Source organism: Antennarius striatus, chromosome 17 (assembly GCF_040054535.1).
Source record: "Antennarius striatus isolate MH-2024 chromosome 17, ASM4005453v1, whole genome shotgun sequence".
NCBI classification, from domain to species: Eukaryota; Metazoa; Chordata; class Actinopteri; order Lophiiformes; family Antennariidae; genus Antennarius; species Antennarius striatus.
The window spans coordinates 648,028-670,200 of record NC_090792.1 but is presented as its reverse complement, the minus strand read 5'-3'; the positions used below and the strand labels follow the sequence as shown (position 1 = coordinate 670,200).

The window sequence follows — 22,173 nt, the reverse complement described above, 5'->3', positions numbered from 1 at the left end:
GGTTCTCCATCTCCTGCTTGTATCTGATGGGTTTACTGAAGAACCTGACCGGACTGAAATAAAAGGTAAGTTCACTAAAATGTGCAAAATATAAATATCAATAATCTGAGCGATCATCATCATCATCATCATCATCATCATCGCTCTAAAAAATGAACCAAATCATAAATGAGTGTGTTCAGATCTGTTTATAATCTGACACATTTCTGTGTGTGTGTGTGTGTGTGTGTGTGTGTGTGTGTGTGTGTGTGTGTGTGTGTGTGCTCCTGCACTGAGCTGTCAGTCCTAAAGAGGGGTGATGCTGCTGTCATGTGATGACACCTCTTATTTGCTGCTGTCCGGTGAAGCGGAGCTGAAGGCGGAGGTCAGGCCACCCTCACAGAGACGCAGCGACTCAGAGCACATCATGCCTGACACACACAAACACACACACACACACACACACACACACACACGTTCCGTTAACACGCCGGCGCCTCCACGAAGCAGAAACCAGGATGTCGTCTGTATTTGAGGAGAACGTTAATCCTCCCACTGAATGCAGCGCTCCATCCAATCACCATTACCCCCCCACTTCCTCCTGTATCTGCCCATCCGTCTTGACCGGTGTCACATGCCCCCATCAATTACCCATTAGACAGTGTAATATTTGCCCAATATTGCCGGTGTGTGACTGGGAGATTTTAGAGTGATCAAAAGCGACAAATGTGATTTAGAGCGCTGGTATAAATAAGGAGACGTGTCCTCCCTGATCGTCCTGCTGAATAATGGATGGATGTTTGGTAATCAAGGCCCCCCCGGCCGCCCACCTCCCCTCCAGCAGCGTACGGCCCCCAACAGGAACATTTACATGAGCATCTCCAACAGAGTCCAGGTCTCCCGACCCCTCTGTGGTCCGAGTGACGCTCCAGCGCTGGCGTCAGCGTGAGGAGGTGGTGTTGTTGTTGTGAATCATCTCACCATTGTTTAGGGAAATAAATGTCATCAGTCACTAAATGCTGGTGGATTCAATTTGTACCAGTGTGTGCAAGATCTTTAAAAACAGTTCACGTCTCTCCATCTCAGTGGAGGTCGCCTATAGCGACGACGCTGCAGCTTCATCCACAGATTGATCGAATCAGAGTCACGTCAAACACAACCGCAGATCAGTTGAGGTGATAAATGTGACGCATTCCTTCACCTTTTATAAGTAACACATGAAAAAACATCCATTTGTTTCCCATTCACCGAGACTCATAATTCATTTGAGTGGAGGATCAGGAACCCCCCCTGATGGAGAGAATCAGACGATGTTCCCCGACGGGTCGTGGAGGGAAGCTGCTTCTTTACCTCCCTTTAAATATTGTTAGCGTGCGTTCGGTGCTGCTAAACGTAGCACTAATTGTGATCATGTGACATCAGCACATGCCGAGCCGAGGTCATCCGTGTGCTGATGCCGCGGCGGCGTTATGAGCAGCTGCTCCCCCCCCGTCTTCAAGGCACAGCCTCTAATGGGAAAAGGCCAAACCAGGTTATGAAAATCCTTATTTACAGCGAGCGGTGTGAAGTAGGTCACAGCCGCTCCGAAATGGAACCAGCCCCGCTCTCACCGCTAATACGTCTGTGTTTCTAACGCGGGGCTGTGCGCCGGCACGGGGGGGGACACACACTAGAACAGATTCCAGTCTTCAGCAGGAACGTCTGCAGCCTGTGTGTGTGTGTGTGTGGGGGGGTAGGTTTATTTAACCCTTACAGCCCTATGATCACACCCCCCTGATCAGACCGTGATGTTTTTAAACCATTCTTCACAAATAAAGTCTGTCACCTGGATTGTTGTTCTGTTTACGTGACCGTAGATGTGAGGCCGGATTGAAAACTGTCCATCTAGTCGCCATCGCACAAGCGTGATGCATGTATTCACGTGATTCAAACATGTAGCATGATTCGTGCATTTTGTCATGTGACACAAATATGTCTCGAGATCTGTACATTTTACGTCTGTGTCTTATTTTGAAATTCTCCTTTGAAGAGTGGCACAAGCGACACAAACTGTATATGATTATGTTAGAAGCCTGTGGCAGCCTTCTCTGAGCTCAAAACCAATTCAATGAGCATGTTTGTGGTTTTTATGTGCAATAAATCTTATTTTTCCATTACCGAATTTGACTGTGTGTCTATTTTGCCCTAATATGTCAAAATACTAAGTTATAGGGAAATAAAAACGATCTTTTCATGTAGCTGAAGTTGTGCTGAAGATAAACATACTAAGCATGGGTATGTGAAATCATTTTTAATGTGGTACAGGCAAACCTTGGTTTCAGACCACAATTCGTTCCTGAAGGCTGTTCGAATACCAATTTATTCGATTTCCAAATACATGTTTCCCGTTACAAATAATGTAAATGGTCTTAATCCGTTCCAGGACGCTAGAGAACTACCTTTTTTCAACATACATTATTTCATAATGTTATTTATATATCAAATTGTATAGTAATGAAACATATCAAAGAAATGTAAAAGAAAGAAGCAAACTGGAGAAAGAAAAAGAAAAACATGGACGTAATCAGGTTAGCCTCAGGTAGGAGTTACCGTCGTCTTTAGGACAGAAGTTTACGGTACCGTAACTCGTACCAGAGGCAATGGAACGCAGATTAAGTGAACAATTATTGAATACAGTAAACTAAAATAAAAATCACATTACCATCATGTTTTCTCTCGTCTTTTCTCGCACTTGCCAGCAAGAAAACGGCGTTTGTTTCACGTTCGACTTCCAAATTTTGTTTGACTTCTAAGACAAAAAAAATTCGAAATTTTTTTTGGTTGAATTCCGATTTGTTCGATGTCTAAAGCGTTCGAAAACCAAGATTTGCTTGTATATAGAGACAAATATGAGGTGTACCAAAAAACGGCCAAACTAGGTCAGGGCTGTGAGGGTTAAACAGGGTCAGGTCTAGTAACACCATCAGGAGTTAGAGTTTCCACTGCGTTCTGACTTTCACCCATAAATAGATGCACAGCGAAGCGTTTCAGGTTGATTCAGGGCGTCGCTCCAACACAAACCACTGACCTACAGGCTCCACAGAAAGCTGCCCCCCCCCCCACTTAATGCTCGTCATGCCCTCAGACGTCTGCAGCTCATTGGGTATGTGTGACGGCGCTCGTCGGTGTGTCGGTGAACGCCGTCCCCCGGGGTGATGGATGCCGGTGGGAGGCTGTTATGCCACAAGGTGAAAATGTCCATTAATCAGTCCCACTTCCTCCGTCGCCGTGGCGTTCCCATTACCAGCGCGCTCTGAGCAGCCTGATTGTTTTTTAATTGGCCTGCCCGCCAGGAGATAGATCATGTTTTCCCCGTGTGGAGGCACAGACGTGTGGATGTGGAGGCATCCACGTTATCTCCAGAGGCACCGAGTCTGCGCTTCTATTTCTAAACAGGATGAACATCAAGATCTCACTGCTCACCTGATGGATGTTACATTATTACTTCTGCTGGTCGCTAGCACAGTAAATGTATATTTACATTTTTAAATAATGCCAGACAGCTCTGATTTTTACTAGTAATTATAATTATAATAATTTCCTGCATCTTAACCCCCACATGATGCTCCCTCATCCTCTCATGACCTCTAACCTCCTAATTTGTCAGTGATTTGATGAAAAAAAACAAGGTTTAAATGCACCAAGATTAATGCAGCTCTCAGGTTTTATATAACGTGATGCTATAGAACGGGTGTGAGTTCAATAATAAGTCAGGACGTGTCAACAGGTTGAGGAGGCTGTGAGACGGACGGGAGGGCAGCCACATCTTATTGACGTTGTGTCTCAAACAGCCCATCTGCCCCCCCCAGCCTGAGCGCCCCGTCAGGCCCGACAGGAAGAACACATTGATCGTGTGTGGAGTCACTGCACAGCTTCAGGAGGGCAGGAGGCCTCCGATTGGTCGCTTCACCACCAACATATAAATAATATCAGTGAACACAAGTCACTACTCCAGACCCGGTGTGTGTGTGTGTGTGTGTGTGTGTGTGTGTGTGTGTGTGTGTGTGTGTGTGTGTGTGTGTGTAATCCACTTCGAGGCAGACAGGAAGTGTCTCCTATTGGTCCACGGCCTCCTGACGTCAGGCTGATGTGAGACAGCCGTAAGCCCGTCTTACCTCCACCCGGGGAGGGCGACCATCCCCTCGTCATGGGGACACGCAAACAAACGCTCCCACTGTGCAGCTGGGGGGGGATGGAGACGCTGGGGGGCCGCATGCAGGCAGCAGATAATCTGACTGTTCACCGGTAATTCAAGGAGACATCGTCTCCACCGGGATTTTTAAAAAATAACTTTATTCTTTTTTAAATTAGCGCATAATAAATATTTTGTCCAGAGGAACACCCACAGTCTCATGCTGGAGTCATTACTCTGGAATAATCATTCATTCATTCAACTCTGATTAACACATTCATGACATGGACCTAGAAACTGAATCTTAGTGTCCAACTCCGCCCACTACCTGTCAATCAAGCGCCCAACCAATCACGGCACATCTGCCAGAAGGAACCAGGTGACCAACATGGCGTCAGACATCTGCTCTGTTAGGAGCAGAAATAACTACATGGACTCCAGTTCACATCATCTATTCAGTGGGTGAAAGACTATCAATAAGCATTTTAACATTTTTAATTACCATCTATGTAGCTCCAGAGAACAAAGTCGATATTTATTATTTTCATATGTTTGGTACGGAGTCTGATATTATTGTTTTATTGTGGAATTTCCACGGGTTCCCACTCGTTATTACATATTCGAAAATAAATTTGCTTACAAAAATCTAGCACATTTATTACCAATTTGGAACCAATTTATTTCAATAACAGACCAATAACTTGATCTTACTGCACAGACAGTCTAATCAATAGCATGAAGCCGTTTCCTCCTGAATCCCCACTAGCGTGAGCTTCTTTCCCCAGCCGCCGCCATCTTGGCACAAAGGGGAGGAGCTTAAGCTACGTGTCAACTCTGACAGCTGAGGCGGTAACTATGGCAACCACAATAAACAACAACAACAACAACAACAACACCACCATGAAGCTCGGTGCAGTACTTGTGCTACATCCGTGCGTCACGCGTGTGCCTCTGCACTGCATCCCTGCAGCGTCGCTGTGACTGCATTGAGCCACACAGGCTTCCGTAGCCTCACACACGTGTCACGTGTTACCAGACACAGATTTAACATGTACTCCACATGTGAGGTGTGACTCCTGCAGGTCACACAGACTGGATGGACCGTCACGTATGACAGACATGTTATATGATACGTTATATATGTTATACGATATGCTTAACATAGCATGAGATGCAACACTGAGGCTAATGCTAACATTAGTGCCCCCCCCAGCACACCCCCTCTGATTGCATGGGGGAATCCCCTGGGGGGTTATTGCTGCTCATTCATTAGCCTGCAGAGGAATAAGGGGCATGAAGCATCTCCCACGGATGGCTGCCCCCCCCCCCACACACACACACACACACACACCATTAGACGCCGTCTGCACACACAAGGGATTCTGGGAAATCTACACAGATTTTTTACATCATTAAAGGAGAATCTAAAAATGGACGCCGTGACGTGTCTTCAGTTCACTTCCTGTGACCCCACCAACACCCAGTCCCCCCCCAGCTCTGACTGGACCGCTGTGATGATGAGGAGTTCATTTAGTTCCATAGGAGACAGAGATGAGGAGGGTGAAGATGTGATGAGGGAGAGGGGGGGTTCCTGCCATGTTGGTCTCCGTTGGACCCAGGTAGCGCGCTCTAATTTAATCACATCCGAACCCCCCCCCCCGCTCGCTCAGCAAAGCACATCAGCCCCAAGGTGGCATCAGCAGGCGCTCGCACGCACCGGCACAGCCAATCAGAAGCAGGACATAAAGGAGGGCTACTTCACGCCGGGCGGCTGGTCGGGATGAACCAGGGGCAGGGGGCAGGAGGCTGGGGGCAGGAGGCTGGGGGCAGGAGGCTGGGGGCAGGAGGCTGGGGGCAGGAGGCTGGGGTAAACTCCTGGAACGTGGGCTACCAGGTGGAAATCAAGGCAACACAGGTGCCGCCCTGCTGGTGGGTTCAAACACGCGGAGCTGCACTACACCTGAATGCACTCAAACAATCCATCCCAGCGTCCACAGATGTTTGTGAACATCACGGCGTCGTGTCGACACGAGGGACGCTCACACTCACACACCTCTGGTGAGGGAGACACCAGCAGCTCACTTTGTATCAGAGCCTGTTTGTCTGACAGAATCCAACATATTGCAGTGCATCTGCTGCTGGTGTGTGTGTGTGTGTGTGTGTGTGTGTGTGTGTGTGTGTGTGTGTGTGTAGAGTAGCTGCCACCCACGGGAGCACACACACACACACACACACACACAACAACAACATCTGCATTGTTGTTTCTTATGCACAAATCAGAAAACCAGCGAGTGTAGGATGAAACAGAGACAGGAGGTACCAGTGTGTGTGTGTGTGTGTGTGTGTGTGTGTGTGTGTGTGTGTGTGTGTGTGTGTGTGTGTAATTGTTTATCTGCATGCAGCTCAACCAGAGAGTGTTTCTCTATTTGAAGTTGGGAAGTCGACTCTTCTCCAACTTGAGATCCTCCCCGTCTCCTCCGTCTCCTCCGTCTCCTCCATCTCCTCCTCCTCTTCCTCATCCTCCTCCTCCTCCGATGCCAAACAGTTCCTCACTACCTTCCGGACATCCGAACGCCACATCGCACAACGTGAGAGTCAAACAAAAGTACCTCAACTACAGCAGCCAAACCTGGACCAATCACAGGCATAGAAGAATAACACTAATACTGACCCCCCATCAGTGATAACATCTGGAGTTTGCAGCGCAGCTTCATCCACAGCAGGAAGAACAAACTTTTTTACGGCTACTTCCATTAAAATCCTGCAAACTGATTTTTGATTGACGGTCGTAATGTCACGTAAACGTCAGACCCAAACAGGAACTAACCGACAGCATCCTCCCTCTCCTCCCTCCCAGCTCCATCACATCTTCACCGGCGGAGGAGCAGAGACAAACTAGTTACCTACCGACCACCGACCACCGACGAGCGACGGCGTCTCCTCTTCAAACTTTCCCTCCCCGATGGTGTTTCCTCTCCTTCTTCCACTTTTCTCCCTCACTCTCTCCCAAGCCACTGCAAAGTTGTGTTCTCCTCCTACACGCAAATCATTTTTACGACTGGAGAGAGGACCGGGAATGAAGGCAGGAGGGAGAGCGGAGGGAGAGAGGACGACAGGGGGGGGTGGAGTGGAGATAATGGTTAGGAGGCATGCGACCAATGGGCCTGGAGCCGGGAGGAAGAAGGGAATCAGGACACACCAATGAGGAGAGAGAGAGAGAGAGAGAGAGAGAGAGAGAGAGGGAGGGAGGACGGAGGGAAGACGGAGGGATGGCGAGAGGAGGAGACGGTGAGGCAGATGGGGGGGGAGACGCTCACACGGAGGTACGAAGACCAAGACGAAGGGCAGAAAGAGGGAGGCAGGAAGGCAGAAGCGACTTACCCGGGTGGCGAGTGGCATCCTCCACGCAGCGCGGTGCAGACTGCACACACACACTCACACACACCCCCAGCCGTAGAGGCGCACGCCGCGCTGCCGCCGAGACCGAGCAAACAACAAAGGAGAGGACTGCCAAGGCTGACTGGTATACCCTACAGCAATGTGTGTGTGTGTGTGTGTGTGTGTGTGTGTGTGTGTGTGTGTGTGTGTGTGTGCGTGTGTGTGTGCGTGTCAGGAAGAGAGGGTGGGAGTGTGTACGAGCGTGTGTGTGTGTGTGTGTGTGTGTGTGAGAAGAGAGAGAGAGACGGCTGGAGGAAGTGAAATTCTCCCTCTCCTTTTCTTTCCTATAAGATGAACTGATGCCCCCCCCCCATCTGTGGCCCTCCCCCCTCCCTCTCTCTCCTGCATGTATGTCCTCCAACACTCAATACATTCTCTCTCCCTCCCCCGGTCTTGCTCTGCCTGATAATGCCCCCCCTTACATTTATTCAGGCTGCAGACTGTCTGCCCCCCCCCCAGACTCAGGTCTTCCCACGGGCCCCCGGGTGGGGATGGAGGATGGGAGGAAGGAGAGGGGAGGACGGGGTGATAGTGAACCATGTGGAACACGGGATGAGACACGCGTGTGCTCTTAAAGGGGCACACGCGTGCACCCAGCATCCGGAGCGCCTGATTGGCCGGGATCATTCTGGGACCTGAGAGAGGAACTTAAAGGAGTCTCCAGCTTAATCAACACCCCCCATCCCAGGCTCCGGGGCAGAAGATGAATGAGTGTAGAGACAGACTGGGTGTTGGGGGGTGTTCAGTGATGAGGCTCCTCCTAAAGGGGGGGCAGTATATACCGTCTAATCCTGCTGAACCATAAGGGGGGGGGGCACTCTATGAGAATAACAACGTGATGATTTCCATATTTACCCACAATGCAAAGAGAACAGTAATGTGATCTGAGACATTATCATAATTACATCAAATAAATGAGGTTTATTTCTTACTGGACAGGAGGTGCTAAAGCACCCATCCTCCACCAGTGGGGGGGGGGGCAGACTCATACTCTCATCTGACAGCAACAAGCAATAACGTCTTCAAATAAATTCATGTTTGCACAAATATTCAAAGAAGTGTGTTCTGTGTTGATCCCTTCCTGTGTACACGTATGAGCAGCGTCGTTCTGATCCACAACAACAAACTAATGGGATGCACACGGAAGCATTCCACACGCCAACACCGCTGCTGTCGGTACAGAGGCATGATAAGTACTCTGGTGGGTTGGGACGCCGATGCCCTCCAGGCGTTCAATAATAGCAATTTTAAATTCCTATTTTTCTATGTTAATGCCAATCAAACACAATTAATTAACCCCACATTCTAGATCAAATAAACAAAAGGGAGCGATGTGCGTGAATAAGGACAGAGGACGGAATGACAGTCAGGAATGATCAGCATTAGTCAGGTTCTGACCTTTAAACATTGATTGTTTTAGGATACCAGCTTATGTTTCAGAGCAGAATTAGGAGTCTCATCCTGCTAAAGCTGGATTCTTCTGTGGTTCAAACACATTTATTTATGAAGTATTTACCAAAAATGAGGGTTGTTCAAAAAGGAGCCAAATAATTAAAACTAGGAATAAACATCAGAATTCAAAGTAAATTCTAAAATACAAGAGGACCACTACTCTTCTTTCTCCCACACATAACACTAGAGGAGAGTATGTTAAGTGTGTTGCTGACCTGAATGCTCCTGATATTCCAGATGATGGAGTGTGTGAGGATCGACCAACTGAAGTCAACCCACAGGTGTGTGTCCAGTGTGTTTTTGGTCATCTTCATTCTGAAGGGTCGAGTTGGCTTCAGTCCTTCAGGTTTGTCTGGACATCCTTGGGTTTCACAATTACAACACAAAAAACTATGAGAAGAAAAAAATTACACATCTAGCTATCTTATGTCGTCATTAAAGGGACAGTAAAGTTCATTTTAAGTGACACGTAAGTTATTCATCATTATGAAAAATCGAAGAAAAAATAATTTTTATGTGTGTAGCACCATCCTTTGGTCAGAAAAGCTTAGAATCTGCAGCGGCTTCCGCATCCAGTGGTCACGTGGGCGTCATACGTCACTGGTGACCAACATAGCTTAGCAGCCATAAGAAACAATGCAGCTCTAGACGTGATTAACTCCATAAATACCACGGTTACCTGTGAGGTGAACGCTTGTGTCAGCAGAACATCAAGAAGACACAAAGACCAGGACCTGTGGTTCTGTAGAACATTACCTCCACACGGTGCAGCAGTGAGTGGAGGCTAGCGCAATGCTAACACAATATAGAAAATCCCATTGACGGGCTAGCGCGTTAGCATCGGTAGTGATGAACTTTTCCATCCACACAGTAAACCATCTAGTGACTCATCCCAGGTGTCCTCACCTGAGCCACACCCTGACAGGTACCAGCTAGTTATAACGTCCCGTTGGGGTTTACTGTTTATGGAAAAGTTCATGCCGATGCTAACGCGCTAGCCCGTCAATGGGATTTTCCATATTACTGTATGTTAGCATTGAGCTAGCCCTTCGTTACTGGTGACTGTGGTGAGTTAATAACAACTAGTTTATATTAATGTCTAGTATTCACTAAAGTATCAGGACCAGGACCTGACATGATGTGTGTTTTATTTAGGGACACAGATCTGCAGTAAAATCACCTGTCAATCACTTTTGATATTGATTACTTTTCACGATGCCATAATCAGGTGATAATCTGGTCATTAAAACATTCATACAACACCTCCAGTAGCTCCAGACATTAATTCATTATCCACTAAACCTTGGGAATTCAGAATAAATACTATGGGCTGTCTGAAAACCATCTTACCTTCAAATCTCTGTGAATCCTCCGAGGTAAGGTGTTGATGAAGACCCTGGGGTCCTGGGTCACGTTGACCCGGTTTCTCCTGCTCTCCATCTCCTTCCTATCTTCTCAGAAGGTGTTCTGAAGAACCACAGGTCCTGGTCTTTGTGTCTTCTTGGTGTTCTGCTGACACAACCGTTCACCTCACAGGGAACCAGGATAGTTTTGGAGTTAATCACGTCTAGAATTTCATTGTTTCTTATGGCTGCTAAACTATGTTGTCCCAGTGACCTATGACCCCACGTGACCACTGGATGCGGAAGCTGCTGCGGAGCAGATTCTGAGCTTTTCTGACCAAAGGATGGTGCTACACACATAAAATTAGTGTTTTCTTCTATGTTTCATAATGATGAATAACATATGTCACTTAAAATTAAATTTACTGTCGCTTTAACAGGTAAAAAAATATGTCAGTGGTTGTAATAAAGTTCTTCTTAACTAAAATCACTTCATAAGTTCAATAAATTCAAGACAAAAACGCCTAAAACGCTCAAAGACTCCATTAATTGGGCTGACTGAAGACACGTGGGTTCATTCATCCAATCACAGCTCTTCTTCCACAGGCGTTTCCGTCACATTGACGATGGGACGACGGACGGGAAGCAGCGAGGGACAAACAAACAGCCCCTCCAGTCTGAGTTCTTGTGTTTCTACCGGAAACACGCACCCGGTGCGGGGGGGCGGCTGAGCTCCGCTCAACGCGCCCCGCTGGTGGACAGCTCCCGGTGCTGAAACCCCCCCGACCCGCTGCAGGGACACGTGGAGGGTCCGAAAGAACAGAACCCCCCCGGAAATATCAGAATATCACGCATCGAGAATTTTAATCTGTAATCACTTATTTGTAAAAATAACGACTTAAATATTCATTATTTAATCCAAAGTATCCACACTGGATCTCTAAGTAATTGCTGGTGTACTAAAAATAATGACTTGCTCATTTCAGAATAATAAAGTATTTATTAGCAGTCATTTCAAAACAATCTCTTAATTGCTCTAAATTATGATCACCTCTAAATAATAACTACTTATCTCATTTACCTTTATCATATGTTTTTGGTGTTGGTGGGGGGGGGGGGGCATTGAACTCATCCTGCTGATTTATCTAAACTAATAGTACAAAATATGTATTTACAAATCTCAAAATTGCTAATTTATCTAAATACAGAAGGACTCTCTCGATATAATTATAAAATTGAAGTATACTTAATTTTTTGTAAATATTTGTGATACTATTTAATAATGCTGACATTACAACTGATGCTAAAAGGGAGTTGCAGAGAACTGGGTGAACAATAAAATATGCCAACAAATATTTTCTTATGGGTAAAACTACTTTTAGGATGTTTTACCAAAAAATTGTGAGCTACAGATTATCTTGAATTTCACCCACACCACACTGGTGCTGACTGATGTGGATGTGCTCTAACTGATATTATTCATTATACTTGACTTGTGTCAGGAAATAAAGCAGACTTTATACCACTGTTTGTTTTTAAGACACTGTTTAGTGCATTCAGAAGATTGAGGCATGGAATCGATGATGTATAATTTTACTCATTTACCAGCTGGAAAGCCAGAAATGACCAGAAAATCAGATTCCTATAATCAAATGTGTGTCTAAAGCGGAGCAGCACAGTTAGTCAGTGGCACCAGAGACCTTTTCATTAATGCTTACGCAAGACACGCCTACACTGCACAACAGAAAGACACAGAGAGAGCAGTTAGACACAGGAAGTGGACTTCACACCAGTGAGATGAACGGTTCCTGCAGCACCACCAGCTGAAGAGACCAATAGCAATAATAACAATACAACACAACCAAAAAACAGCCATTATGACAGCTTCATTTATTTTAAATCTTGGAGAGTGCAGAACAATGTGTGCTCTGCTAATGACCGTTACAACAGGACAGAATGTTTTATAAACTCAAACCATCAGATTCATGAAGCCTCACTGGGTCATTTCATCCAGTCATGAGCTGCAAATGTGTAAAATGTCATTTGAATATTTAGAAACATTTGTTCAAACTGTTTAAGGAATGTGATTTTCTAAAACTCCCCCCTCAGGATTCCAGCAGGCTGTGCAGTGGACTTTATTCTGTTTTAAATGATTCTCACTCTGACAAAGAACAGGACAACATTTTGTCGATGTTCCCCTGACAGGATCATCGTAGGATTTGTAACTTGGCTGTAAAACTAACTTTGGCGTTTTACATGCACACATTTTTACTAGTAAATTTGAAGCAGCAGTGACATTTCACACTGTGCTGCTCCAGGCTGATGTTAGAAAGAAGGATTGTCCAAATACAACCTGAAATTTAAACATTTATATTTGTTAATCACACATCAGCTGGAAAATAATTGTGTTGTTCAGTCAGAATTTCATTCTGAAACGTTACAACTGAAACTGCCGGCCAAAGTAAATCTCAAATAAACCTTTTAATGATGTCAATAAAAAATAATGAAACAATAAAACCTCCGAGCAGAGGAATAATTGAAGGTGTCACTAATAGGTCACCATCTTAAATGTCATAATGGTCGAGTTAAATAAAGAGCCTCCTTGAATACAACCCGTCAGCTGTAACGACAGCACTGGACGGGTCCATCAGGAACCCCCTCCCTGCACAAGTGTGTGTCTGTCACCAGGAAATAACACTGCAGACGTAACTCACAGTGTGTGTGTTGTTACAACACACAACAGCTGGTTCCTACGACACTGTGGTCGTCGTCACTGCAGAGCCCATCTGGTTGGAGGCAGGTAGATGTGCTCCTACCCGCAGATGCACCGAACACAGTTGGGGCTGGTCGGGTGAATTGTTCTAATACTGTTGGACTGAAACAGGTGAAAACTGGTCAGTGGTGCACTATTTGTTACTTTAAAGGTGCATGTTGGTGCATTGATGTGATGCACCAACATGTTCACACCTGAACAAATGACTGTCTCTGATGAACAGTCCTTCCACGGACATCTGACTGCACCTAAAGAGACTACCATGTTAAACATGTTACTGGACTCATACCTGAATCCCATCCGTGTTAATCAGATTGGTCACTGACTAACTGACCCATCCAGGATGCAGACTGTCAGCTACCTGTCACCTGTTAGCCGTGTTACACACATGAACACAGGTGACAGCAGATAGAAACACAGTCAAACAGACGTGTTGATGTGACAGAGTACCAGAGGAGGGAGGAACCAGAAGGAACTCATTCCTGTCCACCATCCTCCATCATCCAGATGAAGGGTTGCTCAAACAGCAGCTCAGATGGAGCTGCTTTTACATGGAATGAAAGGGAGCGATCTGATTGGACTATTTCAGGTGACAGGTTCTTGAGAAGCCAAACACAGTCTCTGTGTACCTTATTCAGCTCCTACATTCTGAAGCTGGTGCATGGAGTCCTCCATGCATTCAGATGGTGGACTTTAGTTCACATTAGATCCGTTCAATAGGACTCAGTGTGAGTTCAGAATCCCAACCGTGAAACTTCTGCAGTTGAGGGACCTAAATAATGGGTTTGTTTCAGGAAAAGGTCAGTATTTGGTTGGAATGGGCATTCTGTACGTTACTTTACCTGTCCTGACCTGACTGTTGGGCCAGTCTGGTTTAGGCTGGAGTATGTTCTACATACACGTACACACAGTATGATTATATATATTAATACACCAGAACAACAGATAAACTCATACAAAGACAGTGACATAAAGAAGGGAAACCCAGAGCTGCAGGAGGGATGAGAGCACAGCAGAAAGATGTTGTTGAGGGTGGAGATGCCGATGCAGCAGAGAGAAGCCGAGCTTTGGTGGGGGTGGGGGGACTGAAGGAGGGGGAGAATGAGAATCCGTGTGTTTTGGGACTTGAGACGATTGCGTGGGAGAAGGTGAAGTTGTGTTGTTCAGTGGGACTGAGGGAGAAGTGGATGGGGTGAGGGGGAAAGAGACGGCAAGAAGAGAAAGAGTGATACCTTAGGGGGGGGCGTGTGAGGGAGGAGAGGTTGCATTGTAGGCATTCTGGGAGTAAAGAAAGAAGGAATAACAAGCTCCAGCCTACTTACATACCGTGTGGCCTGTGTTGGGGGGAGAGACTCGCGTCTTTGGAAGGGGATGACAAATGTGGCAGACATGAAAGACCACAGCACAGATCCACAGGGAGACGCTTCCCCGGCACACACACACACACACACACACACACACACACACACACACACACACACACACACACACACACACACACACACACACACACACACACTGCAGTGGTATGGGAATGAACACACAAACACACAAACAGGAACACAAATATGTAACACTCTGGTTAGGACTAAATACAGCACACCGCTCGCTGGGCTTTCAGACGTGATGATGTAGAATCCTGTTCCACATGACGTCACGGTCTGTGTGTGTGTGTGTGTGTGTGTGTGTGTGTGTGTGTGTTTATATGTGTGTGATTGTGCGACATCTTGAAAAGCTGTGAACGGGTAGAATACGTAGGAACAGAACTAATGATTCAACCTCTACCTGCTGTTGGGTCCAGATTCTAATCCATACGTTACTACGATTCCCGCTGTTCGTGGAACTTTTGACTCTTCGCTGCCATCTTCTGGCTGAAAGTGTCAAGATTAAAGCTGTATGGTAATGTGTATTGAAATGAACCTATATTTTTTGTGTAATTATGTTATATAAATGGTGTAACAGGGCTGTTCCCTATGTGGCTACGTGATGATTCATGGTTAACACTTGTTTCTTTGCTTAATGCGGTACGTAGGTGTTTATGTTAACAGTTTTGTGTCTTTGACTCTGACTATGCTGACCTACATTTTTATTTCTCTGTAGGTTGTGCATAATCTGTGTACGGAGAATAATTTAGTTGCATTTGTTAAGTGACTGTTTTGGAGTTATTTTATATGTCTGCTTTTTGTTCGTCTCTCATTACGTTTTGATAATTTCAGTTTTGCTTTAGAAGTGGATATAAAAAAATTAAAAATCATAAAATGCAAATACAAGACTTTCTTCCTTTTTCGGCCAAAAAGGAAAGCGTGAACTAAAATCAATTTTATTTTGTGTTTTTGCATGAAGAAAAGCTCAAATCTGTAGTAAATTGATTTTAAAGATACTGTTTACCCCCATCAACCACAAACTACTAAGCAATACACCAGGACCACCAGGACTACTAGGACCACCAAACCACCAGGACCACAAGACCACCAGGGCCACCACAACCACCAGGACCACCAGGACTACTAGGACCACCACAACCACCAGGACCACAAGACCACCAGGACCACCACAACCACCAGGACCACAAGACCACCAGGACCACCACAACCACCAGGACCACAAGACCACCAGGACCACCAGAACCACCAAGGCAATACAAACACAGCTCTGGTCCTGAGTTAGCATTTGGTTCTCTTCTTTGGTGCCCACCTGACAAAACTTCATCGTCTGAAAGTGAGAAACACAGATTAGAGCAGACAGAAGACGTTCAACCAGACATTGTTGTTACTGACTAAACCGGTGCTGGTGTGGTCAGCGGAGTCAGGCTCAGGATCACTGATGATGATGATGATGGTGATGATGATGATGATGATGATGATGATGACGATGATGATGATGTTGATGAAGGTGAGTTGGTGATGATGGTATGTTCACAGAAGTATCAGTTAAAAAAACATACATGAATACTTCGGTATTTGCCATTGCAATGATTAGTAGATCAGAAATAATTTCTTTGCAAACAATTTATTCAAGTGTGAATGAAAAAATGAAAATCTGATTCTGAATTTCCTGTGTTAAGTGGTAATTGTCTCTTTTAGCTAAAAATAAATTCCACCCTCAAATTCAGTGTCACCACAGACTCCAGATTTGATCATTCAAACAGACATTTATTTGGTGTCATTAGGTTTAATCAGCATCATCTCATCTCACTTGGAACTAGAGCTTGGAATGGAGCTCACATTCATCTGCATACAAAGGTGCTGCACCCCAAAGTCACTAATTAATAATCAATGACAATACAAAAAATGTACGAGTTCAGGATCTGGGGATTATAGTGTTCTAACGGCGTAGAATAAAATAGTACACACACACACACACACACACACACACACACACACACACACACACACACACACACACACACACACACACTAACACACACACACACACACACACACACAGACACACACACACACACACACACACGGTCACGTACAGATAAACACAGTGTGGAAAATTATGCATCCACACAAAATCATTGCATGTCGTGATGATGATGGAGTACACACACACACACACACACACACACACGAACACGCACGTGCACGCACGCACACGCACACACACACACACAGGCATGTGCTTATGTAAATTCCAAAGCTTCCACATGAGAACAAAGCCGTGGCATGGGCCTAAACGAGAGCGCATACATAAACATTACATGTCCATGCATTATGCAGACACATGCACACATCCCACACACACACACACACACACACACACACACACACACACACACACACACACACACACACACACACACACACACACACACACACACCATTTACCTCCATCATAGAGTTAAGAGCACGCATCATTTCACCCCTTCACTCCTCCTCTCTCTCTCCAGTCCCCAAATCCATGGCATATGACCTTCTGTGGGACAGATAAAGAATGTGCTTATCAGTCATGCAAATGAGGCTGAATTCATTTTCCACAACAGATGGCCCCATAGATAATGATGATGGAGGAGAGAAAATTAAATGTCTCTCGCTCGGTGACCATGGCAACCGCGCCTCTGCGGCGTAATATCAATAATAAGTGCGCCACATAATAAGGTTGTCAGTCCTGTGGATCAAAACCTTCCATGATGGGACGGGGCATGTGACGGGGGCTCTCGCAAAGTTTAGTGGAGTCTGTGGGGAGCAGTGGGGAGTCTAACGGTGGATTATACCAGGAGCTGATATGACTGCTCTGAGTCATCCTTTATGTAGTCTTCATTAGCTGAAACTTGATGCTAGAACGCCTCGATGGCAGTAAAACATTTCACAGATATCATTAATGATGCGTACTTCACTAAACCCTGTCCCACGGTGAACTCTCCAGGAAACACCTCACCTCTGCTCCATCAACGCTCTCCTCTTTCACAATGAGCCAATTATTTGCCGTGTGGAGGTCACTCCTCATCACGGGTCCAGCAGACGGCTCACCGTGGTTCATGGTGCAAAACCTCTCGCTGCGAGAGGCTCAGTGTGGGAACATCAGCTGCCTCTGAGTCGGTGAACTACAGCCGACTACTAATGGTGCAGCAGCACCAGCAGCACGTCCCTCACCAGGGCTGAAGCTTCATTCTGGTCCTTCTGCTGTTTCTCTTGGTCTATTTTTAGTCGGACTCGAGCCACTGCTCTTCCAATCAACGGACACTCCTATCAAACCACAGAGAGACACAGTTATACTGTAACGTCTGGTGTCTAATAGTTTTCTCAAATCCTGAGATTTGGTTGGGGCCCCAGTACAATCCAGTGTCCACCAATGCTGACCAACACCTGTTGGACTGTCCCACAGGTAAAGAGGATCATTGGTGACAGGTCAGACAACCAAACTCAGTGGAAAAGCAGCACCTTTTAAAGACTCTCTTATCCTCAAGCAAAGATTACTTGACAAAATCATTAATATCCCATGTTCAAATCATCCAACATGTATAAAGAACATATCAAGATATTTAAGGATTCCACCATCTGTAGACCTTAATGTCTCTGCTCACGAGGGACCAGGACGAAAACACTGAAACCGTTGTCACTGAACAATTCGTCAATGCCTATACCGTTGTAAGCTAAGAGGTTAGCATGATGAGGGAGCACATAGCAACTCCAGGCTAACGGGCAAAAGAACCAATCAAGACTTTTACAATCTCAGAGTCTTTATACAGGTTGTCCTCAACTTGTGAACATTCAACTTACAAACTTACGAACACGCATCGCCATATCCGACTGTTGTCCTGCAGTTCCCCTTTCGGCCACAACCCCCTCCGAGCAGCACCACTGTGTTCACGCAGATCCAACGCTCGTCCCCCCTTCTTGTTGTTGTTTGTTGTCCGTCCGTCCATCTATCTATCTAAAGCAAATCCTCGTGAACATGGTGGTAGTGGTGACCATCTCTCTGATGACAACTCTGTCTCTGACCAACAATAACTCCTCCCTCCTCTTCCTTCAGTCTAAAGGTAAGCTACATGCTACATGCTACATGCTACAGTGGATCATCAACAGCTGACTGATGGTTTGTTGTTGCTCTTAAAAACTGGAGGAGAGTTCCTTGAAGTGTTTTCTTCTTCTACTCTAAACTGTAATTCATAACTAATCTCAACTCCAAACAACCACATGAATCACCAGTGATGCTTGACGGTAGATATTGGAACTACACTTACATATTTTGATATTTATATGTTATTATTCTTATTTATTGTACAGTAACATGATATTGTGATAACCTGTGTTAATGCAGACTGTTACTATGAGTCTTGGGCTGCTCGTGTATTTTGTTGTGGGGATGTTCACCAGACTTGTGAAAAGGGAATGAGAGTTACCAGCGGGGGTTGAGTCTCTGCCCGTCTCCTGTGTAGAGACGAATAAACCCCATAAAGCCTGTGTCTGCCAGTTCCATCTCTACTGCAGTTACAGTTTAGACCAGGGGTATTATAATATGATGTGCTTTTAACGATTTTCTAGTCATTTTACAATTCCAGTATTTGCGGCGCACAAACGTTAAAAAACTAAACTGGATTTTTATTTTTTCATGTTATTTCATGTGTTCTTTTTGAAAACTGATGTGTATTTGAGAACGAGTTAACTGGAAACAACCTGTACCAGTATTTTATTTTATTATGTGTTGTTTTCATGTCCTGTAACTGTTTCTGGTAAGTCTTAGGGAAGACTACTTTAGTATTTTGAGTTGTGATGACATTTAAATGACCTCAAATGGAGATTATAGATTGAAATGTAATAAATAATGACTTACAAACAATTCAACTTAAACGAACAAATTGTGCTAGTATTTTGAGGACTATCTGTACTTTTCTGCAAACTTCTGATTAAATTTCTTTAAATATACTCTGTAATTGTTTTCTGCACCAATTTTAATTTAACAGTATGCTTTGATAAAATCAGCTTTAGTGTAAAATCATGGAACTCTTACTGCAGCAGCTACACTCATCCTGAAGTGCTGCTATTACTTTAATACGCTCACCAAAGTTTTGTGTGCCATTAGTTCTCCTTCTAGAATAATGGTTACATTTGCAAAATTCAGCTGATTTTGTGGCACAGAGAAAATTAGACAATTTTTGCAAAGAGCAGCCAAAGCTCCGATCCTTGATGCGCCATCGTTTGCTTAATTACTGAGCTGATTTATTTGCTCCATTATTAAATCTCAAGCTCTGTCCACAGTCCTGATGAAAACTGTGATTACCACCAAGTAGGGGCCGGGGTGGGGAAGTGAACTTTCACTGCTGTAAATTAGGAAAAATGGGAGTCGTAGGGGGGGTGAAAGATGAAGCGTTTTAACCCATAAACTGAGGGGGGGGGGGGGGGGGCTTTCAGTGTCTTTGTCTCCATTGGCCACTGTCTCAGTCACATGCACTGAGCTCTACTGCCAGTCCTGACTTCACTAACACCATGTGAACGCTGGAATACGGGACACCAATCCACTCTGTGTCCTGTCTCCCTGGGATCTCTTAATGGAGATCTCACATCTATTTTATACAGTATATAAAACCAGGGTACGATTTGTTGGGGGGATCATCCCCCCTCTGGTTTTTCCATCTCTACCTCTGCTGAATGAATTCTATCCTGGGGGGTGTCGAGGCTAAGCCCAGCTTTAATCCACACTGACATGAGCCTGATCCACTTCCTGGTCATCAACAGTCAGACACGCCCCTTTGTGTTTGATGACTGTTTTATTTCATCACGTTTCTCAGTTAACTCCACCAGTAATTAACTTGAAACAGGAAAGGAGCCGGAGTTCAGCGTTAGCGTCAGTTAATACCTCCAGAAACCTGACCCGACCAACCAGTGTTGGTCACGACAGCTCAAAGTCATGGAAACGTGTGAACACAAAGATTACCAACCGATTTAGAATCGAAGTGTGTGTGAGGTGTGAGTGTCAGCAGGTGTGCAGGTGTGTGTGTGAGAGCAGCAGAGTGTGTGGAGCTGAGAAGAACAAAGAAAACCAGAGAAGAAGCTGAGAGTTTGGAGCTCCTTCCCTCAGAACAGGTGAGCTGTAAGACCGCCCTGAGCAGAGCCCTGAGGTTCCTGATTGGTTCCTCAGCTCCTGTCTCCACTAGGTGTGGTCCTGCTTCTAACACACACCTAACGTAAGATAATGATCCACTGCAGCTGCAGCCATTACGCTCCCACCTCCATCTCCAACAGATGCTGAGTGCTGCAGCTCTTTGTCTCGCTCCAGAAAGAAGTCGTTGTGGTCGGAGGAAAAACAGAACGAAACCCGAGTGACTCATCAGAGAAGGAGGAGCTCCATAGTCTGACCATACATTAATACATTAATACATTAATAATGACATGTACGTATGCAGAAAGGTTCTCTGTTCCTGCTGTCAATAAGCTACAACATCACAGAAGGTTCCAGCAACTCCAGCAACCCCCGTGACCCGTGAAAATGAAATGAATGAATGACAGGAGACCTGTTGTCAAAGCCTAAGCCCCTCTGGAGGTGTGAGGGAGGTGGGGGCTGAGGGATGGAGACGTCCATCTCACACTAAATGACATTTGAAGGAAGCAGACAGAACATTTGACTCAAAGAGATGATTGGCTCACGGAGGTTGTGGGTGAACGTGATTGGTTGAAGTGAGGGTGATTGGACTGGATGAGGTAACGGGAGCAGAGAAGAACAGAGATGGACCTCAATGGAGCTGGAGAACTCAATCTGTAGTAACTGTACACACAAATACTGCAGTCTCCTAGAAATGTTTTGCTCCATGTTTGTTAAACACCAAAAAGAAAAGGAGAGCCAATGAGAAGAGTTCTTGTGATATAAAATTTGTTTTGGAACACATCCCAGTTTAACAGTATGGTTTAGTTATATAATGTTCTGATTTTTAATGAACACCGTCTCCTTATTCCTAGTAAACAAACACAACTTGCCAAAACAGACACAAGATATTTTAACTCTTTCTCTTTTTTTCCAGCAACTATTACAATAATTTTTGCTGAACTTTTTGGAGAAAATAAATTGTGTAGGGTTTCTTATATTTGGTGCCGGTCTGTATTCTGCATATTCATACTGAAATTAATGTGTGACATTTACCTCCTTAAAGAACAGTTTTGGTTTCCATCAAGGAAAAATATCTGAGCCTTCAAAGGCCCATACATTTATTTAGTCACTAATATTTTCAGGTTGAATTTGGTGCTGATGAAAGTCTGCGTTCTATCTCAGACAGCCGTCTGCACAACAAACGTTTTAACGTAAAATAATACAACATTTGTTGTGATTGGTCCATTTAAATACACATTTAGCTGGTTTAGGACTCTTCACTATCTTATGAAAAATGTCTTTGAAACTTGCAAATTACAACTCACACACACACATTATGTATATATATATATATATATATATATATATATATATATAAATTGTCCCTCTCACCCTTTCAGGGTGGTATCTGTGTGTCATCCTCCAGCTCGGGTCCTCCACCAGACCCCTGGGGGTCTGAGGGTTCTGTCAGTATCTTAGCTGTTCCTAGG

The 22,173-nt window shown here is 45.1% G+C and overlaps 1 protein-coding gene across 1 annotated transcript in view; it reads right to left on the bottom strand.

The window, feature by feature from the left end:
- The window catches only part of myt1lb (myelin transcription factor 1-like, b), a 109,409-nt gene extending 101,816 nt beyond the window's left edge, over positions 1-7,593 (bottom strand). The window contains exon 1 of the mRNA XM_068338591.1: positions 7,532-7,593. Within this exon, the coding sequence (XP_068194692.1) occupies positions 7,532-7,549 (18 nt within the window). The 5' untranslated portion in view covers positions 7,550-7,593. The remainder of the gene's footprint in view (positions 1-7,531) is intronic.
- Between the last annotated feature and the right edge of the window lie 14,580 nt (positions 7,594-22,173).